Raw genomic sequence first — 21,222 nt, 5'->3', positions numbered from 1 at the left:
TGGGTCACAAATGTTTTTTTGACGTTCCATGGACCCAAAAAAATAAATGCAATAATTAGCCATTGGTCCCACTGAAGTCTCTGAGAGCATTATTAGGGATACTCCCTCTGGATGGGTGAAACTTAGCAATTAAACTACAGTATACAATTGAGTGATCTTTAATTAGACAAATCATTGGTACCCTTTGAAACTAGTTTGAGCAGAGACTATGTCATGAAATAAAAGACTTGCAAACTGATTAATTGTATGCCATTTGTTGCAGGAATCATTGCAGATAGACAAAAGATTGAGGGAGCTCTCGACGTGCCAGGACATGGAACTGCATAAAGTAGAGTCCCAGTTATCATCTACTCGTATAGAACTGAATTCAGTGAAACAAGAGTAAGTCAGATCTATATATATATTTTTGAAAACGTTGTATATTTGCTGTGCTTATGGGAAATCTGATTGGTCAGTTGGTCTGTCACTCACCCTCTGGCCAATCAGATTGGGCCGTGGCCCGACACCACCCCCGCACGCCTATCATTGGTCCCAACTGCCACACTCACCCACCGCCGACACAGCTACCCACGGCCATCGGCGCCCGCTCCTCGGTGCCGCCGCCTCACCTCAAACCCCCCCCCCCTCACACGAAATGCAAGCCTCCTCCACCTCACCTCTCACATGCCACCGCCTTCCACCTTCCGCCTGCCCACTCGGCTCTTCTCCTCGGCCCCCCCCGCCACCTACAGCACGCTGCCCATCCCCGAGAGCGCTCCTCCGGCTCTCTCCACCTCTCCCTGCAGCCAAAGGGGAGGGAGATGCGTGGCCGGGTGGTGAGATGCGTGCGCCTCCGCTTTCAGCCCGCTTCCCAGTGCTCTCCCACTTCCCCGGCACTCTCCCACTAATCCGGCGCTCTCCCACTAACCCACGGCGCTCTCCCACTACGCCCCCCCCCCAGAGCACGCTCTCTCCAACTCACCCCCACCCCTCCCCCACACGCCGCTACGCCGGCTCACCGCCGAGGGCGGCCGGTACCAGAGGAGAAGGGCGGCCCGGGAGGCGGCAGGGAGGTGGGTCCGTGCACTTGCTCCTCTGTGCCACTGGGAGCCACCGGAGCCCAGGAGGGGGGAGAGCCCCAGTGGCAGCCCGAGGAGGAGCGCGGCAGGGTGCCAGGTGAGGAAACGCAGGGGGAGGGATCCTGGCCCTGCCTTTCACCCCCTTCCCCCCCGGCCCTGCCTTGGTGCTCAAACCCATATGTGGTTCTGTACATGAATATGTTTCCTTTTTGAGAAGATATGTATCCGGGTACTATTTGGATTGTCCAATATATAGTATCTCAACCAGAAAGGGATATGTGTCTAGCGGTGTCCACCTGACCACCACAGCATACAACACACTTACATCTGCCCAAACTGGTATAACAAGATCCAATTCAATATATAGCAAGGTAGTATAAGGGCTTATAGCCCATTACCTTATAGCCGCAGAGACAGCCCAGTACATCCAGGGCGTGCAATCCGGAATAGAAGAAGAGATGTGAATGATAACAGAGCACTGCCAAAATGATAGCCAAGGTGTCTTGATAAAGTGCTCAGGCACGAAACGTGTAGGTGCGTTCCTTACCATCTATTGCTGAGCTTGCAATAAAATTGATCTTTATATCCGAGTTGCCCTGGATTTTTCATCTTCTTTGGCCCACGTGGATATCATTTTGGCAGTGCTCAGTTATCATCCACATCTCCAAAGGTCAGGGATTTCAGGCTGAGTTAGTTATTTTCAGCAAATATAAATAATCACTTGTGAGCACATTCACGTCTCAGGCAGGTCTGCAGCCCTGTCTTTTACCATTATCTCCTTCCACTGAAGCCAAGGCTTCAAGGAAATTACATGAAAATGAGCACAGTGTCACCTTTTGCTTCAAGTCCATTTTAACATGGACTCGCCTACAAGCTATTTTCAGAAAATCACTACCGAAAAGGACATTCCAACAAATGTTTTTACGTCAATGTCTCTCCAAAATTTAAAACTACTGAAGGATATAATGATGTATGTAATCAGTATGAAAGTAGTAAAGCGAATTCAGATTACCCACATAAAGTGTTGGGCTTTCTAAACAGGATGGGTGTTTCTTTTTAATCCCTTTGCTGCTTGGCAGTGCATTGCAGTTCACAGTTGTGAGCACTTTGCTGCAGACTTTTTATTCACATGCATATAATACAGAATAGTAGAGTTAGAGAGGTGGGAAAGTCCTCAGATTTGCTATACAAAACTCTTCATAGTTTTGTGAATTTTTTTGCGGAAGTCAATATTACTCTTAATGTTGCCAATTTTGCAAAAATGTTGACAGAATATTGTTAATTTTGCTATAAATAAAAATCTCACTTGTGAGCACATTCACGTGTCTCAGACAGGTCTGCAAGTCCGCTTTTCACTATTATCTCTTAGCATACAGCGCTTCCACTGCAGCAAGGGATTCTGGGAAATGTCATGCACATGAGCACACAGTGTCACCTTTCGATTAATGTCCATTTTAATTAACATGGACCCCATGGGCATACTGTATGCCTGCCGTATTTCAACACAGCCAGAATTTCGCCACGTTTTGCCAAATTTGGTGATAATGTCAGTAATTAAAAGGCCACGTGATCCTTGCACAATTACTTTGGACGCTGGACAACACTTGTTTTGCAAAGTTTGCAAGTTTTTGTAAAAAAATGTTACAAAAAAGAAAAGAAAAAGAAATCAAATTTCGCCCGGGTCACGAACTTCAGCGGATATTTCACACCTCTCTAGTTTGTGCAGATTTTAAGATCCTCCCATTTTGAAGTCGTTAAATTGAGTGCAGTCTGCAGGACAAGTAAGGAACTTGTTAAGGTAAAACTGCGTGTTAGTATTTTTGCTTTAACATGGTATTTGTAAAGAAAGGTCAAGCTTGAAAAAGGAAAAAAAAATGGAAAGGTGTTTTTTTTAAATTCTTTTTAAAGAGCTGCAGTAAACAATTTCCACGTTTAATTAACAGGTGCTGCAATATGTGCGGGTTGGTGTCAATTCTGACTCAATTATCCTGGTAACAGAAAGATTATATTAGATTTTATTATATCTTAATCAGAGGTAGAATGTTATTATTCACCTTGATATGGTGGAACCATATTCTGCACAGCAGGACAGTGGGTGTAAAAGACAAGGGCCAGCTTGATGGCGGTGCCACTGCATCCCCAGCTCTTGCAGAGGCCCCGCACTCTTCCCCACAACATTTAAACTGATTGCCGTGGCAGAGCACGGGGCCTCTGTAAGTGCCTCTTAGCTTCTCCCCGGAGCCGGCATCTCCTCCTGCAATCATGTCACACTGCAGCGACGTCACACGGCAACATGATGTAGCAGGAAGAGATGCCGCTCTGGAGAAGATAAGAGGAACCCGCGAAAAACCCCACTGCACCGAGCCTCGCATAACGCCCAGCCGGCCCTTGTAACAACAAAACATACAAGATACATAAACAATACGACATTGACATATGCTGGTAAGGAGGGCATTTAATTTAGTTATAGAGACTGTATTATACATATTTATGATTTTTTTTTTTTTTTAATAGCCTAGTAGAATCTCAAATCGAACTTGAAGACACGAAAAACAAATCCGCAACCACCCTCTTGGCAACGGAGGATGAGATTCTTCAGCTAAGAGCAGAGTAAGAAATGCAGCACTTGCACACGTCGAACAAAATGTAGTTTCATGTTTCATGTGTTTCTGCAAGATGATAGAGAGGAGTGCTGCACACCTCAAGAGAAAAAAAGATACAATTACCGGTGCTCCAAAGTAAGAACGACAGCCTGCAGTCAGTCCTGGGTACATGGAAGAAGGAACAGAGGGCACAACGGATTTTAGCAAAAGAAAACTCATTGTTGGCTCAATAAATGAGTTTTTTTTTGCTAAAATCCATTGTGCCCTCTGTTCCTTCTTCAATTTCTGCAAGATGAGACATTGCTAGGAGGTTTCCATCCAATGGAATAGCCCTTTGCGCCCGTACTCTCAAATATCTTTTATTTGGGTCTTCAATTAAATAATATATCTTCCTTTGGCCTGCACAGTTGTAGAGTGAAATGGTTTTGTTGGCGTGGTGGAGGGAATAACATTAAACAGTCTGCTTTGACCAGTTCAACAATATCAACAAAATAAAACATGTTCTTTGATAAATTCAACGTATGGGTGGATGAGGGGTTGTCAAATATATATATATATATATATATATATATATATATATATATATATATATATATATATATATATATATATATATATATATATATAAAAATATATAACCGAAAATCTAACACTTCCACTGCAGCATGACACAGAGTATTTTGATCACGCACGTTTAAAGACTTATATATGTATACTGTATATGTATGAAAAAGATGTTCTCAAACTTCTTATCAGAGGCTTCCGCAATGTTGATTACAATTCTGAGGACAGCCATAGTTATACTTGGCTCTGTTAATATGTATAGTTGTAGCATATCTTTCAAAACACTGGACTTGGCAAAAAAATCAGGCTCTTGATGGGGCATGTTGAATATTGTTTTACACAGATATACGCTGCACATGCTATGTACACCAAAATATAAAGGAGTCGGTTGATCTTTGAGAACCACTGGTATTATACCCATTATATAGAAGTGTGTGTGTGTGTGTGTATGTATGTGTATATATATATATATATATATATATATATATATATATATACAGTGTTCGACAAACCTATACATTTGCACGCCCCGGGCGAGTGGATTTAACCCCCGGGCGAGTAAATATTGGCCCAAGCAGCACACGTTTGGTACTAGGTGGCGAGTAGATTTTTTGGTGATTTGTCAACCACTGTATATATATATATATATATATATATATATATATATGGGTGTAGAAGTGTGTGTGGTGGAATTGTGTATTTGGGGAGGGGTTGAAGTGTGCGGTGGGCTGAAAGTGTATTTGTGTGTGTATATTTTGGCTGGGTTGAATTATGTGGGGGTGGGAATTACAGTGGTGTGAAAAAGAAAGTACACCCTCTTTGAATTCCATGGTTTTACATATCGGGACATAATAACAATCATCTGTTCCTTAGCAGGTCTTAAAATTAGGTAAATACAACCTCAGATGAACAACAACACATGACATATTACACCGTGTCATGATTTATTTAGCAAAAATAAAGCCAAAATGGAGAAGCTATGTGTGAAAAACTAAGTATTCCTTATGATTCAATAGCTTGTAGAACCACCTTTAGCAGCAATAACTTGAAGTAATCGTTTTCTGTATGACTTTATCAGTCTCTCACATCGTTGTGGAGGAATTTTGGCCCACTCTTCTTTACACTGTTGCTTCAGTTCATTGAGGTTTGTGGGCATTTGTTTATGCACAGCTCTCTTAAGGTCCAGCCACAGCATTTCAATCGGGTTGACGTCTGGACTTTGACTGAGCCATTGCAACACCTTGATTCTTTTCTTTTTCAGCTATTCTGTTGTAGATTTGCTGGTGTGCTTGGGATCATTGTCCTGTTGCATGACCCAATTTCGGCCAAACTTTAGCTGTCGGATAGATGGCCTCACATTTGACTCTAGAATACTTTGGTATACAGAGGAGTTCATGGTCGACTCAATGGCTGCAATGTTCCCAGGTCCTGTGGCTGCAAAACAAGCCCAAATCATCACCCCTCCACCAACGTGCATGACAATTGGAATGAGGTTTTTGTGCTGATATGCTGTGTTTGGTTTTCGCCAAACGTGGTGCTGTGCATTATGGCCAAACATCTCCACTTTGGTCTTATCTGTCCAAAGGACATTGTTCCAGAAGTCTTGTGGTTTGTTCAGATGCAACCTGAAAGCCGTGATGTCATGTTCTTTTTAGAGAGAAGAGGCTTTCTCCTGGCAACCCTTCAAAACAAACCATACTTGTTCATTCTTTTTCTAATTGTACTGTCATGAACTTTAGCATTTAACATGCTAACTGAGGCCTGTAGAGTCTGAGATGTAACTCTTGTTTTTTTTGTAATTTCTCTGAGCATTGCACGGTCTGACCTTGGGGTGAATTTGCTGGGATGTCCACTCCTGGGAAGATATGCAACTGTCTTGAATGTTTTCCCTGTTTGAATAATCTTTCTCACTGTAGAACGATGGACTTTAAATTGTTTGGAAATGGCCTTATAACCCTTCCCAGATTGATGGGCAGCAACAATTGCTTCTCTAAGATCATTGCTGATGTCTTTCCTCCTTGGCATTGTGTTAACACACACCTGAATGCTCCAGACCAGCAAACTGCTAAAACTTTGGCTTTTATAGAGGTGGTCACACTTGCTGATGATCAATTAATCAAGGGCATTTGATTAGAGGCACCTGTCTGCTACTTAGCATCTTGATTCCTATGATTCAGTAAGGGTGTACTTAGTTTTTCACACATAGCTTCTCCATTTTGGCTTTATTTCTGTTAAATAAATCATGACACGGTGTAATATGTCATGTGTTTTTGTTCATCTGAGGTTGTATTTACCTAATTTTAAGACCTGCTAAGGCACAGATGATTGTTATTATGTCCTGATATGTAAAACCATAGAATTCAAAGAGGGTGTACTTTCTTTTTCACACAACTCTATATATATATATATATATATATATATATATATATATATATATATATATATATATATATATATATATACACACATACATACATACATACACACTATTTTAATGAGCGATATATAGCCCATGTATCACTGCAAAGTGGGATGTCCACATCATTTTGTGACTCACAATTTTGTCAAATGTTTGGAACTGTTTCTTACATGTAATGCCCGGAGAAAAAGAAATGAATGACCCAATTATTATAATACAGTATTATCTCAAATCTCAGCTCCCAAATCTCAAAATTATGTACACATGGCAACATTGGATCAAAATATCTTGGTACTGTACATGCACAAGGCTTGCCCCTGCGCACCTCCCCAACCCCCCACAATAAAACTATATATACCTGTATATATATATATATATATATATATATATATATATATATATATATATATATATATATATATATATATATAGTATACAAGTCCCATAAATAATACTTTTCTGTAAGTTTTCTTCGGCAATTATAAAAATCCTGTTTAGATATAAACATGGTGATACCAAAAAAGTATGGGCAATTTTGTGATTACAGAATATTTTGGGTGATGACAGGGTGGGAGATTCTTGAAGCAAATGTTAGGTCTTCTTTTTGTTCACTTCATCTTGTTAAAAAGAATGATTTTTTTTTTTTTTTTTTTTTTTTTTTTTTTTTACATCTTATATTTTAGTGGGAACGTATTTGTAGTATTTAAATCACTTAAGTTCTGTGTTATTGATAGGTTGAGGGCTTCCCAGGAAAAGTCAGAGATGAACATGAGGAAAGCAGATCTCCTGGGTGACTATGAGCGACAGATTCGACTTCTGAAGGATGAGATCTCCGTTCTGTCAGCTGAGAAGTCTGTGCTACAGGGCAGGTACGGTGCAGCGCTTTGCTAGGACAGAAATCTAAATGCGACCCCAAAAATCAATTCTTTGTGGCAAGTTGTATATATTTAATCCTCAGCTGTATGCTATACATGCTGTGTTATACAGTAAATTAAAACATGTTTATGGATTCACCAAATCTAAAGAAAATAAAAATCCCACTTGTGAGCACATTTGCAGGTCTGCAACCCTGCTTTCCCCCCATTATCTTTTAACATACATTTATTCCACTGCAGCTAGGGATTCTGGGTAATGACACGCAAATGAGCTCACAGTGTCACCTTTTACTTCATGTCCACTTTAACATGGACCCCTATAAGCTTATGCCTGATGTACTACACAGCTTTTCAGCACAGCCTGGGTTAAAGAAGTGCATAGCCAGGAAACCTACTCACAGACAGCTATTTCGACCGTTTGGTTATCAGTGTGAGGTTGGTTATACTGGCTTTGCAATGTGAAGCTGGAATAGGTTTTAACCACACATTATATAAATTATCGTGGGTAAAAAAAAGTGACAAATACCCCCCACCGTACAGCATACAACAAATAAAAATATCACTTGTGATATCTAAAGTAATTCATATGTGTGCAAGTCTAAAAGGGATTCCTTTACTTCTGCACTAAGTCTTGTTCCTATATGTTCAATAAGATGTAAGTACTTTCTAGGACTACAGTATACATCAATCCATAAGCATGAGAATACCCAAATATAGTGGTAAGTTAATGGAGACTTGCAAACTCAATTTTCTTCGTTGTTAGGGCCTAATTCTCAAAACGCCAGTAGCTCAAGGCTTTACCTAGTCCAATAAATGGACACATCCATCAAACAATGGATACTGCCTTTCACAAATAAGGCCATACAGACATTAAAGAAACTGTAGGGGCAATAGGCTTCCGCTAGCTTTTAGGTTCTAAGTTTTTATCATAGCGTATATGTAGCCCACCTGTGAGTTGGTACATTATTCTAGAAATTATCACAAGTACGGGTTACATTTGACTTTTGTTTAAAATGATAAATAATGTGCCTGAAAAATGAGCTGTGGCTCCCTCGGCGCCTGTGATTGCACGGGAAGCCCTTTCCTGTGACGGTTCTTGTTGCCATTTTGTTAACGCTCCCTTGTTTCAGACTTTCCAGAAGCCGGTCTCCCAGCCCCCCGCGCCACTCCAGCAGGTCATCCAGTCCATTCACTAGGAGCGAGTCACCCACCGTGGCCAGGCTTACCGACGCCTCTCGCCACAGCCGCCTCGTGTCCAGATTCAATGACATCTATGCTACTGATCGGCTGGATGCGCAGAACCTCCTGAGACGTTACATCGATGATCTGGAGATGGTTCAGAGAATCATTTTTACTTCCACTGTGGTATGGAACGCAATCTATGCCTACAATTTGTTGACATTTTAAAGCTGAAGGTTAAGACAACACAAAATAAACCACATAAAGGTTATCTGTATTCATTCAATACCTGTGATATAGTCAAATAATGCTCAATAACCAAATGGGTTCCCAGCACTCCAAGAATACCAAAGAAGATATGGATGTACCAAAATAATTTTTTATATTATATCTAAAGTGATCACAAAATACACTGAATTATGTCAAAAAGAAACTACGTGTAATACACAAATACTGTGCAATGGGAGGGGAGGGAGGGAAAAGGAAAGGAGGGGAAGAGAAACACGGGACAGTGAAAGGAGAATAAGGAGGGCAAAGTTTCATGGGGCAAATCCCTTCTTCTGACTCGTTCCCAAAGACCAAGTGGGTCTAAGGTACTTCCCTTGACACCCTATGATTAAAAACCTTCTTACAGTGAAAATATACAGAGGTGTGATCCTAATAGGATAGATACAATACTGGAGCACCAGTAAAGTTCACAACAGGGCCCCAGACAAATATGCAAGCATGAGTACTTATCCAGAGCTACAATACCTGATTTGTGAGGACGTGTGCATGTACCGTCAACCCCTTAGGGTACCCGTGGATTGTTCCATAGGCTTACGCAGCTTGTTTCTGAGCTGGGCCTTTGTATATTGAATTATTGCCCCTTAGAGCTTTACTGAGTTTTTCCTTACATTTACATCTGTGTTTGTAAATATAGCCTTGCGATTGGTTGCCTTGTAGATTTGTCTGGGCCCCTGTTTTGAACTTTACACAGGTCTAGCGTTCAAGTCTTGACTCTATCCTACCTCTGTATATTTTCACTGAAGGGAGGCTTTTAATCAAGGGGTGTCAAGGGAAGTACCTTAGACCCACCTAGTCTTTGGTAATGGGCCAGAAGAAGGGGGTTCACTCCCCAAAACCTTGCCCCCCTTATTCTCCTTTCACTCTTTCCCATGTTTCTCTTCCCCTTCTTTCCTTTCCCCTTGTCCCTTTCCTCCCGTTGCACAGTATTTGTGTATTACACGGGTGTTTCTTTTTGACATAATTCAGTGTATTTTGTACTTTGTGATCTATTTAGATATAATATAAAAATTTATTTTGGCACATCCATATCTTCTTTGGTATTCTTTGAGTGCTGGGAACCCATTTGGTTATTTAGAATTGTTTATTTGGAGGGTTTGGGGACCCTCCCTTGTTCCCGCTACCATGTGTTACACATTGTTCTGTTTTAGTTCCGTTAAGAGTGCTCACTATCCTCTATACTGTTTGTGTAGTCAAATGATCTTTTAAGTCCCGGTGCTCTATGCTTTGCAGACGTCTTTCCCTTGCTCCAGGAGATTTAAGCCCCATGTAAGTAAATGGAGCATAAATCTTCCCCAAGTAAAGGAATACGGCTTCACAGCACATTGAAGAGGGGCCAATTGCATTGCTTGACTATTTCAATGACACACACACACAGCAATATTGTTTGGAAGAATTAAAATGATTTACTGAATTAAATGAAGGATAAAAAAAAGGGTTGGTGATCAGAGTTATTTCAATGATAATTTCCATGTCATCTGAAAACTACAGTAACTAGATGAAACATTCCATAGGGCATTTTGTCTATTATAGATACAGTATATAGATACGGTATAAGCTTACACAAAAATGTGCTGTAGTATATACAGCAACAGTTATTTATGTTTTCAGTTGGAACAGATGGGAACTTATACATAACATTCCTATAACTATTACACATTTTGGTCTGAAACTTGGCAGTTTTTGCGATAGTTCATGTCATTTTTATACACTTTTTATAAAAATCAAGAACAAAATATGTGAGTGGGAAGAACCTTTTTACCTTTTTGTAAATTCCTCCAAGTTCTCTGGAACTAAACATGCACACAGTGCTAGATAATGGCCACTTGAAGTTCCCTTTTCTGAATTCCATTGTTTTTGTCTTTTTGAACCCCCTCCAAAAAACACATTTTCTGCATGTGCAGTATCCTTTCTGCAATTCTTTGCTTTCGCAACCAACAGCTTTGGACAACTTAGAAATGTTGGTGAATGTAGATTTTTTTTTTCCTTTCTAAATTACGTTCTTACTAATTGTTTATAATGAATAAGAAATAATGTATTTATAATTGGTATGCCTAAATACTACTAAGAGGTGTCCGTGGATTATTGCAGAGAAACAGAAACTTTAACGCACTGCTCCAATTTTTGCTAGATTAAAGAAATGTAACTCTTTATTAATGCCTTGCTGGATTAGTGCCTGCAAAATGGCTAATGAACACTCTTCTTACTGTATATCTGTTGCAGACTGTTAATAAGAGATGTGTACTGTATGCTACCTTAGATGTGTAAGATTTTTTTGAGGTAGGGGAAAAAAAGGATGATACCCAGAAATTGATTCACCCAATTATATTATGTTTTACTCTTCCCTAACTGCACTATTGACACTCCCCAAATCTAACCTGGTACAAAACTGAAGCAAAATACCCAGAACCCTTCACTGCCCATGGTGACAGCAACATGTTAATATAGGGATGCAAAGAAACACAAGATGAGAGTGCCTTTTTAAAAAAAACAATTTTCCCGTAGTACAAATACTTTGAATCTGCTCTACAGCTGATTTTCTATTTTGCACAGGAATCTTTCCATGCAGCCAAGATGGCCTTCAGACAGTTCAAGCTGCGTGTAAGAAAGTCCCTGTCTCCATCTCACTTGGGACCCGAATCATTGGAGGATGCCGTCATCGATTACATTGTTCGCAACCTGGATCTATATGACGTCCAGTCCAGTGTTAACGTGAGATTGAGTTATACCTTTCTTTTACAGTAAACACACAGGCCACAGAAAAGTGATTCACCTGGATTCTATGCATTGTTTGTTGTACAGAAAATGGCTACATACTGAGTCAGTTATGTATTACTTGATTATTTGTCTATCACGTATAAAATAGATTCAGGCTTCTTAAGGTCATTATGAATGTTTCCGGGTACTTTTGTTTTGAAAGCAAAGTAACAGCTGCACATGCCATTTTTTTTTTGCCTAAAAGATCAAATTAAAAAAAACATCTCAAGTTACATAATACAGATTGTGAGATGCATTATGCATCATGTCTTTTGTGTAAAAACCAAACTGGATCAGCACACAAAAATAATAATGAAGGACTTACGTTTTGCTTTTGGTCTCACCAATTTTCTTCTTTAATGTATCAGAAAAGCAGCAATACAGAAATGTCAGCGCACACACAGGGAAAGGAATTGCAGCAGGCACACACTGCTATGTGTACACAATAGAATAACACTTCAACGCTTGCAGGCCCCTCGTCAGCCCTTCATTATTACCTTTGAGTGCTTATCCAGTTTGGTTTTTGTATAGCTGCATGCATCTTGCGGTGGGGATGCAGGATCATAGCACCTCTAGCTGAATTGTGTTATACAGGGTGAGTGCTACAGTAGTTCATGTTATTTTTTCATGTGTTTTTTTGTAACATATGTATGTTTTTCTTTTTCTAGGAGGTGATCAATGCTATGAATGTCAATCCCAAAATCTCCTTCCCACCTGAAGTGGACTTTATTCTCATAAGTGGATTCATTCGGGAGGTGTGCCGTGTTGCTTTTGCCATGCAGACGCTGGAGATACCATTGGACATCACATTTACAGTTGATGGAGAACTCTTTAGTGAAAGCAAGTAAGGAGAACTCCGAAACATTTTATACACATACCAAGACAATGTATATTGGGTTACTAAATGGTGGTACTCTTCAAGTTCGGCATGTCTTAAAGCAGTAATCCCCTCTACTCGTCTATTTTTTTTTTTGACCCCACATTTTTTTTTTTTTTACGAGATGGGGGACGGAGCTGAACCATGCTATTTTCAGCTCCCGGGACCCCCGGGTGCCCACTGATAGGATGCTAAACCATCATCAGTTGCATCTTTCTATTGGTCGGCCATTGCAATCTCTTGTATAAACCAGGAAGTAATAGAGGGGACTTCACTGGTAACTAGCTTGGGAACCGGGAAGTCCCCTGAGCTGAAAATAGCGCATTTTTGTTTTAGCTCTGGAGGGACCCTCGGTTCCAATCCAGTAAAAAGAAAAAAGGGTTTTAGTTAAGGGTAACTTCTGCTTTAAATCCCATTTGTGCCGTTTGTGCCAAACAAAATATTTATTTGGTACGTGTGCTTAGAATTACCAAATGGAATATGGATTTGAAAACCTAAGTTTCAACTAAGATCTTCAGAGATGTCATCTTGCAAGAACCCAGAGCAGTGAGATTAAGGGTTTCTGGACCAAAACATGACATTTTAAAGGAAAACTACTGACTTCAATAAGTAACAAAGAGGGAGATGGAGTAGGTGGTATAATACCGTTTATTGGACCAACAAGTAGTTGATATTGACTTCAATAACTGATGTTAAATGTATTTAATGTTAAAAATGTATGAGTGTGTTTCTAAATAAACAAGACACCACTAAAAAACAATGAGAACGACCAGGTCTGAGACTTCAATGTAGCATTATAAAACACAACGTTTTAGGTAATATTTCTCTGTTTGTCTAGGTATCGTCGCAGCTATGATTCTGAGTTCACAGCTCCTCTGGTGTATTACCACGTGTGGCCCGTTCTGATGGAAAATGATACTGCCATTGTGAAGGGAGAGGCAGTGACTAAGAGAGGTGCTCTGGTAAGGGAAGCTTAAGACATGCAATTGCTCCTAGAACCAAAACTAACCCATAGCAGAGACTTCTGTAAGAGGGTGGTTGATGACTTATTTTAGAATCAAATCCATTAAAAAAATGATTAAAGAGCTTTTCAGAGCTGCAGTGTAAACGTGCAAGCTGAAATGTGTCAGGGTTTCCGTTCCATTAGCTACTCCCTTTGTGTAATGTTACTGCGGCCTGGGCATGTTCTTTTGCCCCATTTCACGGTTAAAGTGCCTTCTTCTGCTGCTTGTCCCTCTGACAGATATAAGTGTTATCCCTGATCCCCCACCCGAAGGGAGAATTGGTTCTGGTTACCGGGTGTAGTGCTGCTCACCTGTAGGCTCTCAGGACTCTGAGCTTCCTCCGATGGTAGTGGGGATAAACAGGACAAGTTTTAAGATCTGCTTCTCTTACTCTTCGATGCAGCACCTCCATCCAACAGGGCCTATCATGGATAGGTGCAGTCCCTGCAGGAAACCTCTTTCCTTCCCCCTGAATGACTGCAGCCTCAGGCAGGAGTATACAAATAACTGGTAGTCTTTTTTCTGGTCTCACAGCAAACATCAAGCAGCACACTGACATAATACAGCACATCTTCTGTGGTCCCTGGAGCCAACCCAAGGAGCTTGAGGCCTCAGGAGTCTCTCCTTATCTCCCATACTCCCTGGTGGAGTATAAGGTAGTTGCTTCCACTCCCCTGTGGAAGGTAAGGCCTGAAACCAGGTCCCAGGCTCAGCATAGAACACACACCCCACTCCCCAGGAGGGGAGAGGATAGAACACAACTCTCTCACTGAGACGTGTGGGAGACAACCACTAAATTTAGGCTGCAGCCCCTTTTTGTTACCACGGGAGGGTCCCAGGTCTTAGCCCCGCTTATGGACAGTACCTAGGCCTTGGGCCCACCCCCCCTGTCACTACTAGGGAGTTGTTTACTGCGGCAAGGGCATGGATTAACCCTAACACTGCCTGCGCTGGTACCAGGACTTACGTGTTAGGCAGAGAAGTTTAGTAACCCAGGGGGTACCTGGCTACATAAGAAAGAAAGAGTACAAAAATACTACATTTACTGCGCTCGGCATAGTCTGTCACCAAGTCCAATAAGATAGTAAAAATAAACACAATGGATTGGAAGAAGCTTTTAACGAAATGTAGATATTTGTAATGAAATGTATTTTTCTGTTGACACTATAAAAAATACAGGAAGTATGGGAACAAACATGTCCCCATAAATGGATTGTTGGTAGTTACTGCGCGCTGATCCTTAGCTCTCATAGTAGCCAATATTGTTGATCTCTCCTGCAGCTCTTCAACTCTCCCATGATCAGTGGGGTCAAATTAGACACTACAACAAACAAAAAAGAAAAGCGCAAACGAAAGAGCTATCAATAAAAACATATAGTGTTTTATGTAAAATATACACTTAGTACAGACTTACATGTCACAAGTAAAAAATGGATCTGTCTCCCTTCCAACAAACTCCAGTTGTTAATTGATCAGCCAGGTCCAGATATCGGTAAAGGGAAACCCCGTTGTTTCCTATGCACTCTGTAGCTAGCAGGGGCAGGAGCAACCAGGGAGAAAGGAGGGGGAAGGGAAAAGGGGGGGACCCAAGGCGGAATACAGTCCCAAACCTAAAACCCTACACGGAGACAGCAAATGAGGCAGCCGTAGCTGTACCCACAACTGCAGTTAATATGCCAAGCGTAATGCCTCCGAGAGGGATGGGATAGGGAGAGGGGAAGTGACTTACCAATACTCTAAGGACCGGGCCGGGAGAAAGTTCAATCCGGACACCCGCAGCAGAACCGCCGGTCACGGTGTCCTCGCAGTGGGTACTACTGTCCTTCGTTACGGCATCCGGAGTCGTATGTCGCATAGCCGGAAGACTCCAAGCCTCAGGGTAGGGTTTTAGGTTTGGGACTGTATCAGACGCATTGTAAGGAACCCCAACCCTCTCTAATAGTGCGTCTGAGATCAGATGCATTGTAAGGAAACCCAGCCCTCTCTAATAGTGTGTCTTAGATTAGATGCATTATTCTGGATCCAGGCTCACTTGTGGCAGATGAGAAGGTTCATGTAGCATAAACTCACCCCCTTTTTAAAGCCCACAAAGTCCTTCTATTTTCTTTCACTTTATTGAGTGGGGATAACAGAAATATAAAAGTACTTGCATGTAGTTTGTGGTAGGAAGTGTCTCTTGTGAGGAAAAGTATCCTATTGAAAGGTAGTGGCTTTTTTATAAGGGGAAGGTTAAAAGGAATCCTTTTCTAAGGGAGCAGTGGAAGATGTGTCTACTCACTTTGGCTGCTGTTGAAAAGAGAGAGAGAGAGCACACTTTCCTTTCCAGATAGGAACAAGCCAAGGGGCATAACAATATACAGAGAAGGGCAGGGGGAGATCTCAACTATGAGCATTGGGAGGTTGCCAGGCCAACTGACTAGTGGCATCTGGAAAAAGTGATATGTAACAACTATGTTGCAATATACACAGGAGCACTGGCTGCTTGGAACAGGGAAAACATGCAACTTCCCTTGGGAGAGTTGGCAGCGTGAGAGCAGAAAAAATATACAGAAAATATACAATCCTGTTCCAGGACATGTATTGCAAGGAACCAAACCCTCTCTAATAGCGTGTCTGAGATCAGATGTATTGTAAGGAACCAAACCCTCTCTAATAGAGTGTCTGAGATCAGATGTATTGTAAGGAACCAAACCCTCTCTAATAGAGTGTCTGAGATCAGATGTATTGTAAGGAACCAAACCCTCTCTAATAGCGTGTCTGAGATCAGATGTATTGTAAGGAACCAAACCCTCTCTAATAGCGTGTCTGAGATCAGATGTATTGTAAGGAACCAAACCCTCTCTAATAGCGTGTCTGAGATCAGATGTATTGTAAGGAACCAAACCCTCTCTAATAGAGTGTCTGAGATTAGATGTATTGTAAGGAACCCCAACCCTCTCTAACAACGCGTCTGAGATCAGATGCATTGTAAGGAACCAAACCCTCTCTAATAGAGTGTCTGAGATTAGATGTATTGTAAGGAACCCCAACCCCCTCTAACAACGCGTCTGAGATCAGATGCATTGTAAGGAACCAAACCCTCTCTAACAACACGTCTGAGATCAGATGCATTGTAAGGAACCAAACCCTCTCTAATAGCGCGTCTGAGATCAGATGCATTTTAAGGAACCTCCAACCCTCTCTAATAGTGCGTCTGAGATCAGATGTATTGTAAGGGACCCCAACCCTCTCTAATAGTGCGTCTGAGATCAGATGCATTGTAAGGGACCCCAAACCTCTCTAATAGCGTGTTTGAGATCAGATGCATTGTAAATTCTGCTGTATTTGGTAACATTTTCAAATGACCTGAAAATTGCAGGGAACCCTGCTTGAATAACACTGCCTTAGAGCATTGCAGTGTAACGTTTTCCTCAGCTTTACTATATTATTATACCATTTGTTGCAATATTCTTTTTACTTTGCATTTCTTCGCAGTGGTCTTCAGTAAAGAGTAGAAACTCAATTCGTTCTCGTTCAGCAAGCCCAGGCCGAAGCTTGGTAAGCATACAACTTTGTATCAATAGGGAAAGTGCAGAGTCCAACTGAGCCAAGTAGTCGTTATATGCTGTTAATTTAATTGGGGAGGTACATTTTTATTAGTATTGCTTGTATTCATATGGCACCAATCACATTTGCATGCTTACACTACAGGTAGAGATGGGCAAATTTGTTTTGCAAATTTGGATTTGCAGCGGATCGGCCGGATCCTTTGGTTGGCGGATTTCAGCGGATCAATGTCAAAAAGGGCGATTCGCTGTTTGCTGATTTATTTATTATTATTACCAATACATTCCGCAATCCGTGGACGGATTTATAGAATCCAATCCGTGGATTCGACTCTACAAATCCATCCACGGGGTGTATCCAATGGCGAATTTTGATGACTCCGTGAGGACCGGCCAAATCCATTTGCGGATTTTACACGGAGGAAACGGTTTTTGGGGATAACATCAGCGAAAATCTGGGAAACAGATTTTGGCGGATTTGCCCATCTCTACTACAGGTAACATGGATGTGTGTAATGTATGTATGTCTTTATTTATATAGCGCCATTAATGTACATAGCGCTTCACAGCAGTAACACACGTGACAATCATATTAATAACAAATAATATAAATGACACATGAAGGGGAGAAGTGCTTCAGACATAAAAGTATCATTTAGGAAAAGGAATCCATGCTCCGAAGAGCTTACAATCTAATTGGTTGGTAGGAAGAACGTATAGAGACAGTAGGAGGGCATTCTGGTAAGTGTGTCTGCAAGGAGCCAAGGTTTATGTATGAGGTGTTAATTATCAGCCATGGAGCTTCTCATATGCTTCTTTAAGCAGGTGTGTTTTGAGGTGAGTCTGAAAGGTTGATAGTGAAGGCGCTAGTCGGATATTGAGAGGAAGGGCATTACAGAGGTGTGTGGCAGTCAGTGAGAAAGGTTTAAAGCAGGAGAGGGCTTTAGATACAAAGGGGGTAGAAAGAAGACATCCTTCAGCAGAACGCAAGAGTCGGGATGGAGCATAGCGAGAAATTAGGGCTGAGATGTAAGGAGGGACAGAAGAGTGTAAAGCTTTAAAAGTGAGGAGGAGAATTGAGTGTGTGATACGGGATTTGATAGGATGCCAGGAGAGGGATTTCAGCAGGGGAGACACTGAGACAGATTTAGGAAATAGTAGAGTGATTTTGGCAGCAGCATTTAGGATCTATTGTAAGGAATACAGATGAGAGGCAAGAAGGCCGGACAGCAGAGACACCTTTCAGACAGTGGTGGGCTTAAAACATAGGGAAGTTATAGAGCAGGTCTCTTCGAACAGTTCATCATAGGGGGAAGATTAGAAAACATTTAGAAGTACAACGGCCACAAGCTTATTGTAATGTTATTTTATTTTATATAAGACGTGAAAATTATTATATTTCAATATGTTGCAAGTTTGTATAACATCTGTACCATATATATTTACATTACCTTAACCTAAAAAGAGCTTGCTGGGGTTCTGTGTGTTGTTCATTACCTTAACCAGTCAGTTGCAGTGTGAAAAATTGGACTTAGCTGCCTAAGCAACTAGTATGAAATTAGCAGAAGTGAAGAGTCCAAGGGCCCCATCAAAGGTATTTGTGGGCTGCATGTGGCCCCGTGGGCAGCCAGTGGAAGAGACCTGTTATAAGAGTTCTGGGATAAGAGAACCATACCTAAAGCTAAATAACATTGGGCTTACAAAGTTATTAGGTGAAATATGTTACATGTGAAAACCCTTTATTTGTAGAATAGACGATGTATTTACATGCAGCAGGTATTTCATTCTACATTTAGGAGGACTATAAACAGGTGTATTAGTTAAAGCGTCTGCCACTGGCAGGATGTGCAATGCATTGCTGTGTTACAGGCCCCTCTGGCAGACAAAGGCTAACAGTTGTTAATGATGCATACAATTTATTCATGTTCTTTATAGGCATCTAGAAGCCGCAGTTCTTCCCCAAATAGAAGAAGCGGGACCCCAAGTAAGTGGAATGATAGTCAGTGGCTGAAGGTTTCTATGTTAACGGGCTGAAAAAGACAGCATATCAACGAAGTGCCCATTCCCCCCTCCTTCTCCATCTGTACGTATTCTTACTTACTCTGCAATAAAGGGCGTCTGAACCATTTACCTGAGCACATACTTGTCTACCTTGGAACTGAAGGACCATGGTACTTTGTAAAGGTAACTACAGTACCGCATCTAATATACGTAGGTATTCATTTCCTGGCAGATGTCAATTGGAAGAAGAGCCCAGCTGCTCAGCAAGTACCTATGATTTCGTATTTGTTATACTTTGATTCAGTCAGCCTGACAGCTCTTCACACCTCTGCTCTTCATGACGCAGAGTACACATATCCCCTGCAAATTTGTGCTAATCTTGTCACCACTCCCCTTGAAGACTCCTAACAGGGTTTAACTCTGCTCGTACTCATCACTTTAGAATAAATATGTTTCCTTCTAAACGAAGGAGCCAAGGAGGGTTCCAAGCCGTACACACTATAATGTCATCTATAATGACCGGTAATGTTGGTCTGCTAAGAAGTATCACAACCTACATTGAATCTGCTTTAGAAGTATTGATGCTGGTAGTTGGGGTCAGTTAACATCTTTAGGTATCTAATTGTTCTGTCACTGATTAGCAGACCAGTTGGTAATGCAGTGGTCTCCAGTACTAGCCCAGGGGGAACCCGACCAGATCATGCATTAGGAACAACCAGTCAATATTGAATTCATAAATAAACTAAGTGCACTCATGTGTGTTCAGAATCGAGTGCCCCTAGATTTCCTGTAGCACCATTGGCATCACCTGGATCTATGCTTATGGAATAGGCCACAACATAGAGAGCATTCTTGCTACAAGGTATATCTTATTTTTGAAGAGAAGGAGCGTTGATGGGCTGGATGAGACCATATAAATGATGAATAAAAACAGCACGATAAGTTTGGATTATAAGTTTCCTTCAAACGTTAAAAAAAGTTTGTTAATGTGGTTTTGGGTCTCCCTCTGAGACCTGTGCTTTCTTGTTTAATGCAGTAATAATCCCTGAAGAACAGGGCATTACTGGCCAATAATGTCCTGGCTGGGTTCGCCTCGGGACTTCAACTCAGCCAGGGCATTATTGGCCAGTAATGCCCTGTTCTGAGGGGATTATTACTATTATAGGCTAAATGTAGGCTTATTTAACAAATAATAGACACTTTTGTATAGTTAAATAGATTTTTTAATTAAAATAAAATGGTAAATACATGAAACCACCTCTATATACTCTTACACTGCAGATATCTATATCCACACACTGCCGCCCCCTCTCTGTACAAACACACACACACACACACACACACACACACCTCTACAGACACACACAGCACCTCTACAGACACACACACAGCACCTCTACAGACACACACAGCACCTCTACAGACAAACACAGCACCTCTACAGACAGGCACAGCACCTCTACAGACAAACACAGCACCTCTGCAGACACACACAGCACCTCTACAGACACACACAGCACCTCTACAGACACACACAGCACCTCTACAGACAGGCACAGCACCTCTACAGACAGGCACAGCACCTCTACAGACAGGCACAGCACCTCTACAGACAGGCACAGCACCTCTACAGACAGGCACAGCACCTCTACAGACAGGCACAGCACCTCTACAGACAGGCACAGCACCTCTACAGACACACACAGCACCTCTACAGACACACACAGCACCTCTACAGACAGGCACAGCACCTCTACAGACAGGCACAGCACCTCTACAGACACACACAGCACCTCTACAGACACACACAGCACCTCTACAGACACACACAGCAGCTCAACACACACAAACTGCTGCTACACACACACACACACACACACACAAAACACAGCACCTCTACACACAGCAGTTCTACACACACAAGCACACCCCATACACACACACACTGGAGCTCTAGACACAAAACACAGCACCTCCTCTACACTCACAACACAGCACCTCTACACACACACACACACACACACACACACACACACACACACACACACACACACA

General features: G+C 41.6%; 1 protein-coding gene across 3 annotated transcripts in view; it reads left to right on the top strand.

The window, feature by feature from the left end:
• The window catches only part of SPATA18 (spermatogenesis associated 18), a 47,796-nt gene that overhangs the window by 24,091 nt on the left and 2,483 nt on the right, over positions 1 to 21,222 (top strand). Inside the window, exons 4-12 of one of the 3 annotated variants that reach the window (XR_012787497.1) lie at positions 263 to 381; positions 3,573 to 3,668; positions 7,379 to 7,513; positions 8,650 to 8,884; positions 11,537 to 11,695; positions 12,409 to 12,584; positions 13,456 to 13,579; positions 17,096 to 17,158; positions 19,102 to 19,350. Coding sequence is in view for 2 of the 3 variants with exons in the window: in XM_075566633.1 (XP_075422748.1) it covers positions 263 to 381; positions 3,573 to 3,668; positions 7,379 to 7,513; positions 8,650 to 8,884; positions 11,537 to 11,695; positions 12,409 to 12,584; positions 13,456 to 13,579; positions 17,096 to 17,158; positions 19,102 to 19,200 (1,206 nt within the window). In the remaining variant the exon portion in view is untranslated. The remainder of the gene's footprint in view (positions 1 to 262; positions 382 to 3,572; positions 3,669 to 7,378; positions 7,514 to 8,649; positions 8,885 to 11,536; positions 11,696 to 12,408; positions 12,585 to 13,455; positions 13,580 to 17,095; positions 17,159 to 19,101; positions 19,351 to 21,222) is intronic. The other 2 variants (XM_075566633.1, XM_075566638.1) reach the window with 2 other exon arrangements.

Source organism: Ascaphus truei, chromosome 1, assembly GCF_040206685.1.
Source record: "Ascaphus truei isolate aAscTru1 chromosome 1, aAscTru1.hap1, whole genome shotgun sequence".
Taxonomy (NCBI): domain Eukaryota; kingdom Metazoa; phylum Chordata; class Amphibia; order Anura; family Ascaphidae; genus Ascaphus; species Ascaphus truei.
This window is presented reverse-complemented; position numbering and strand designations above follow the sequence as displayed.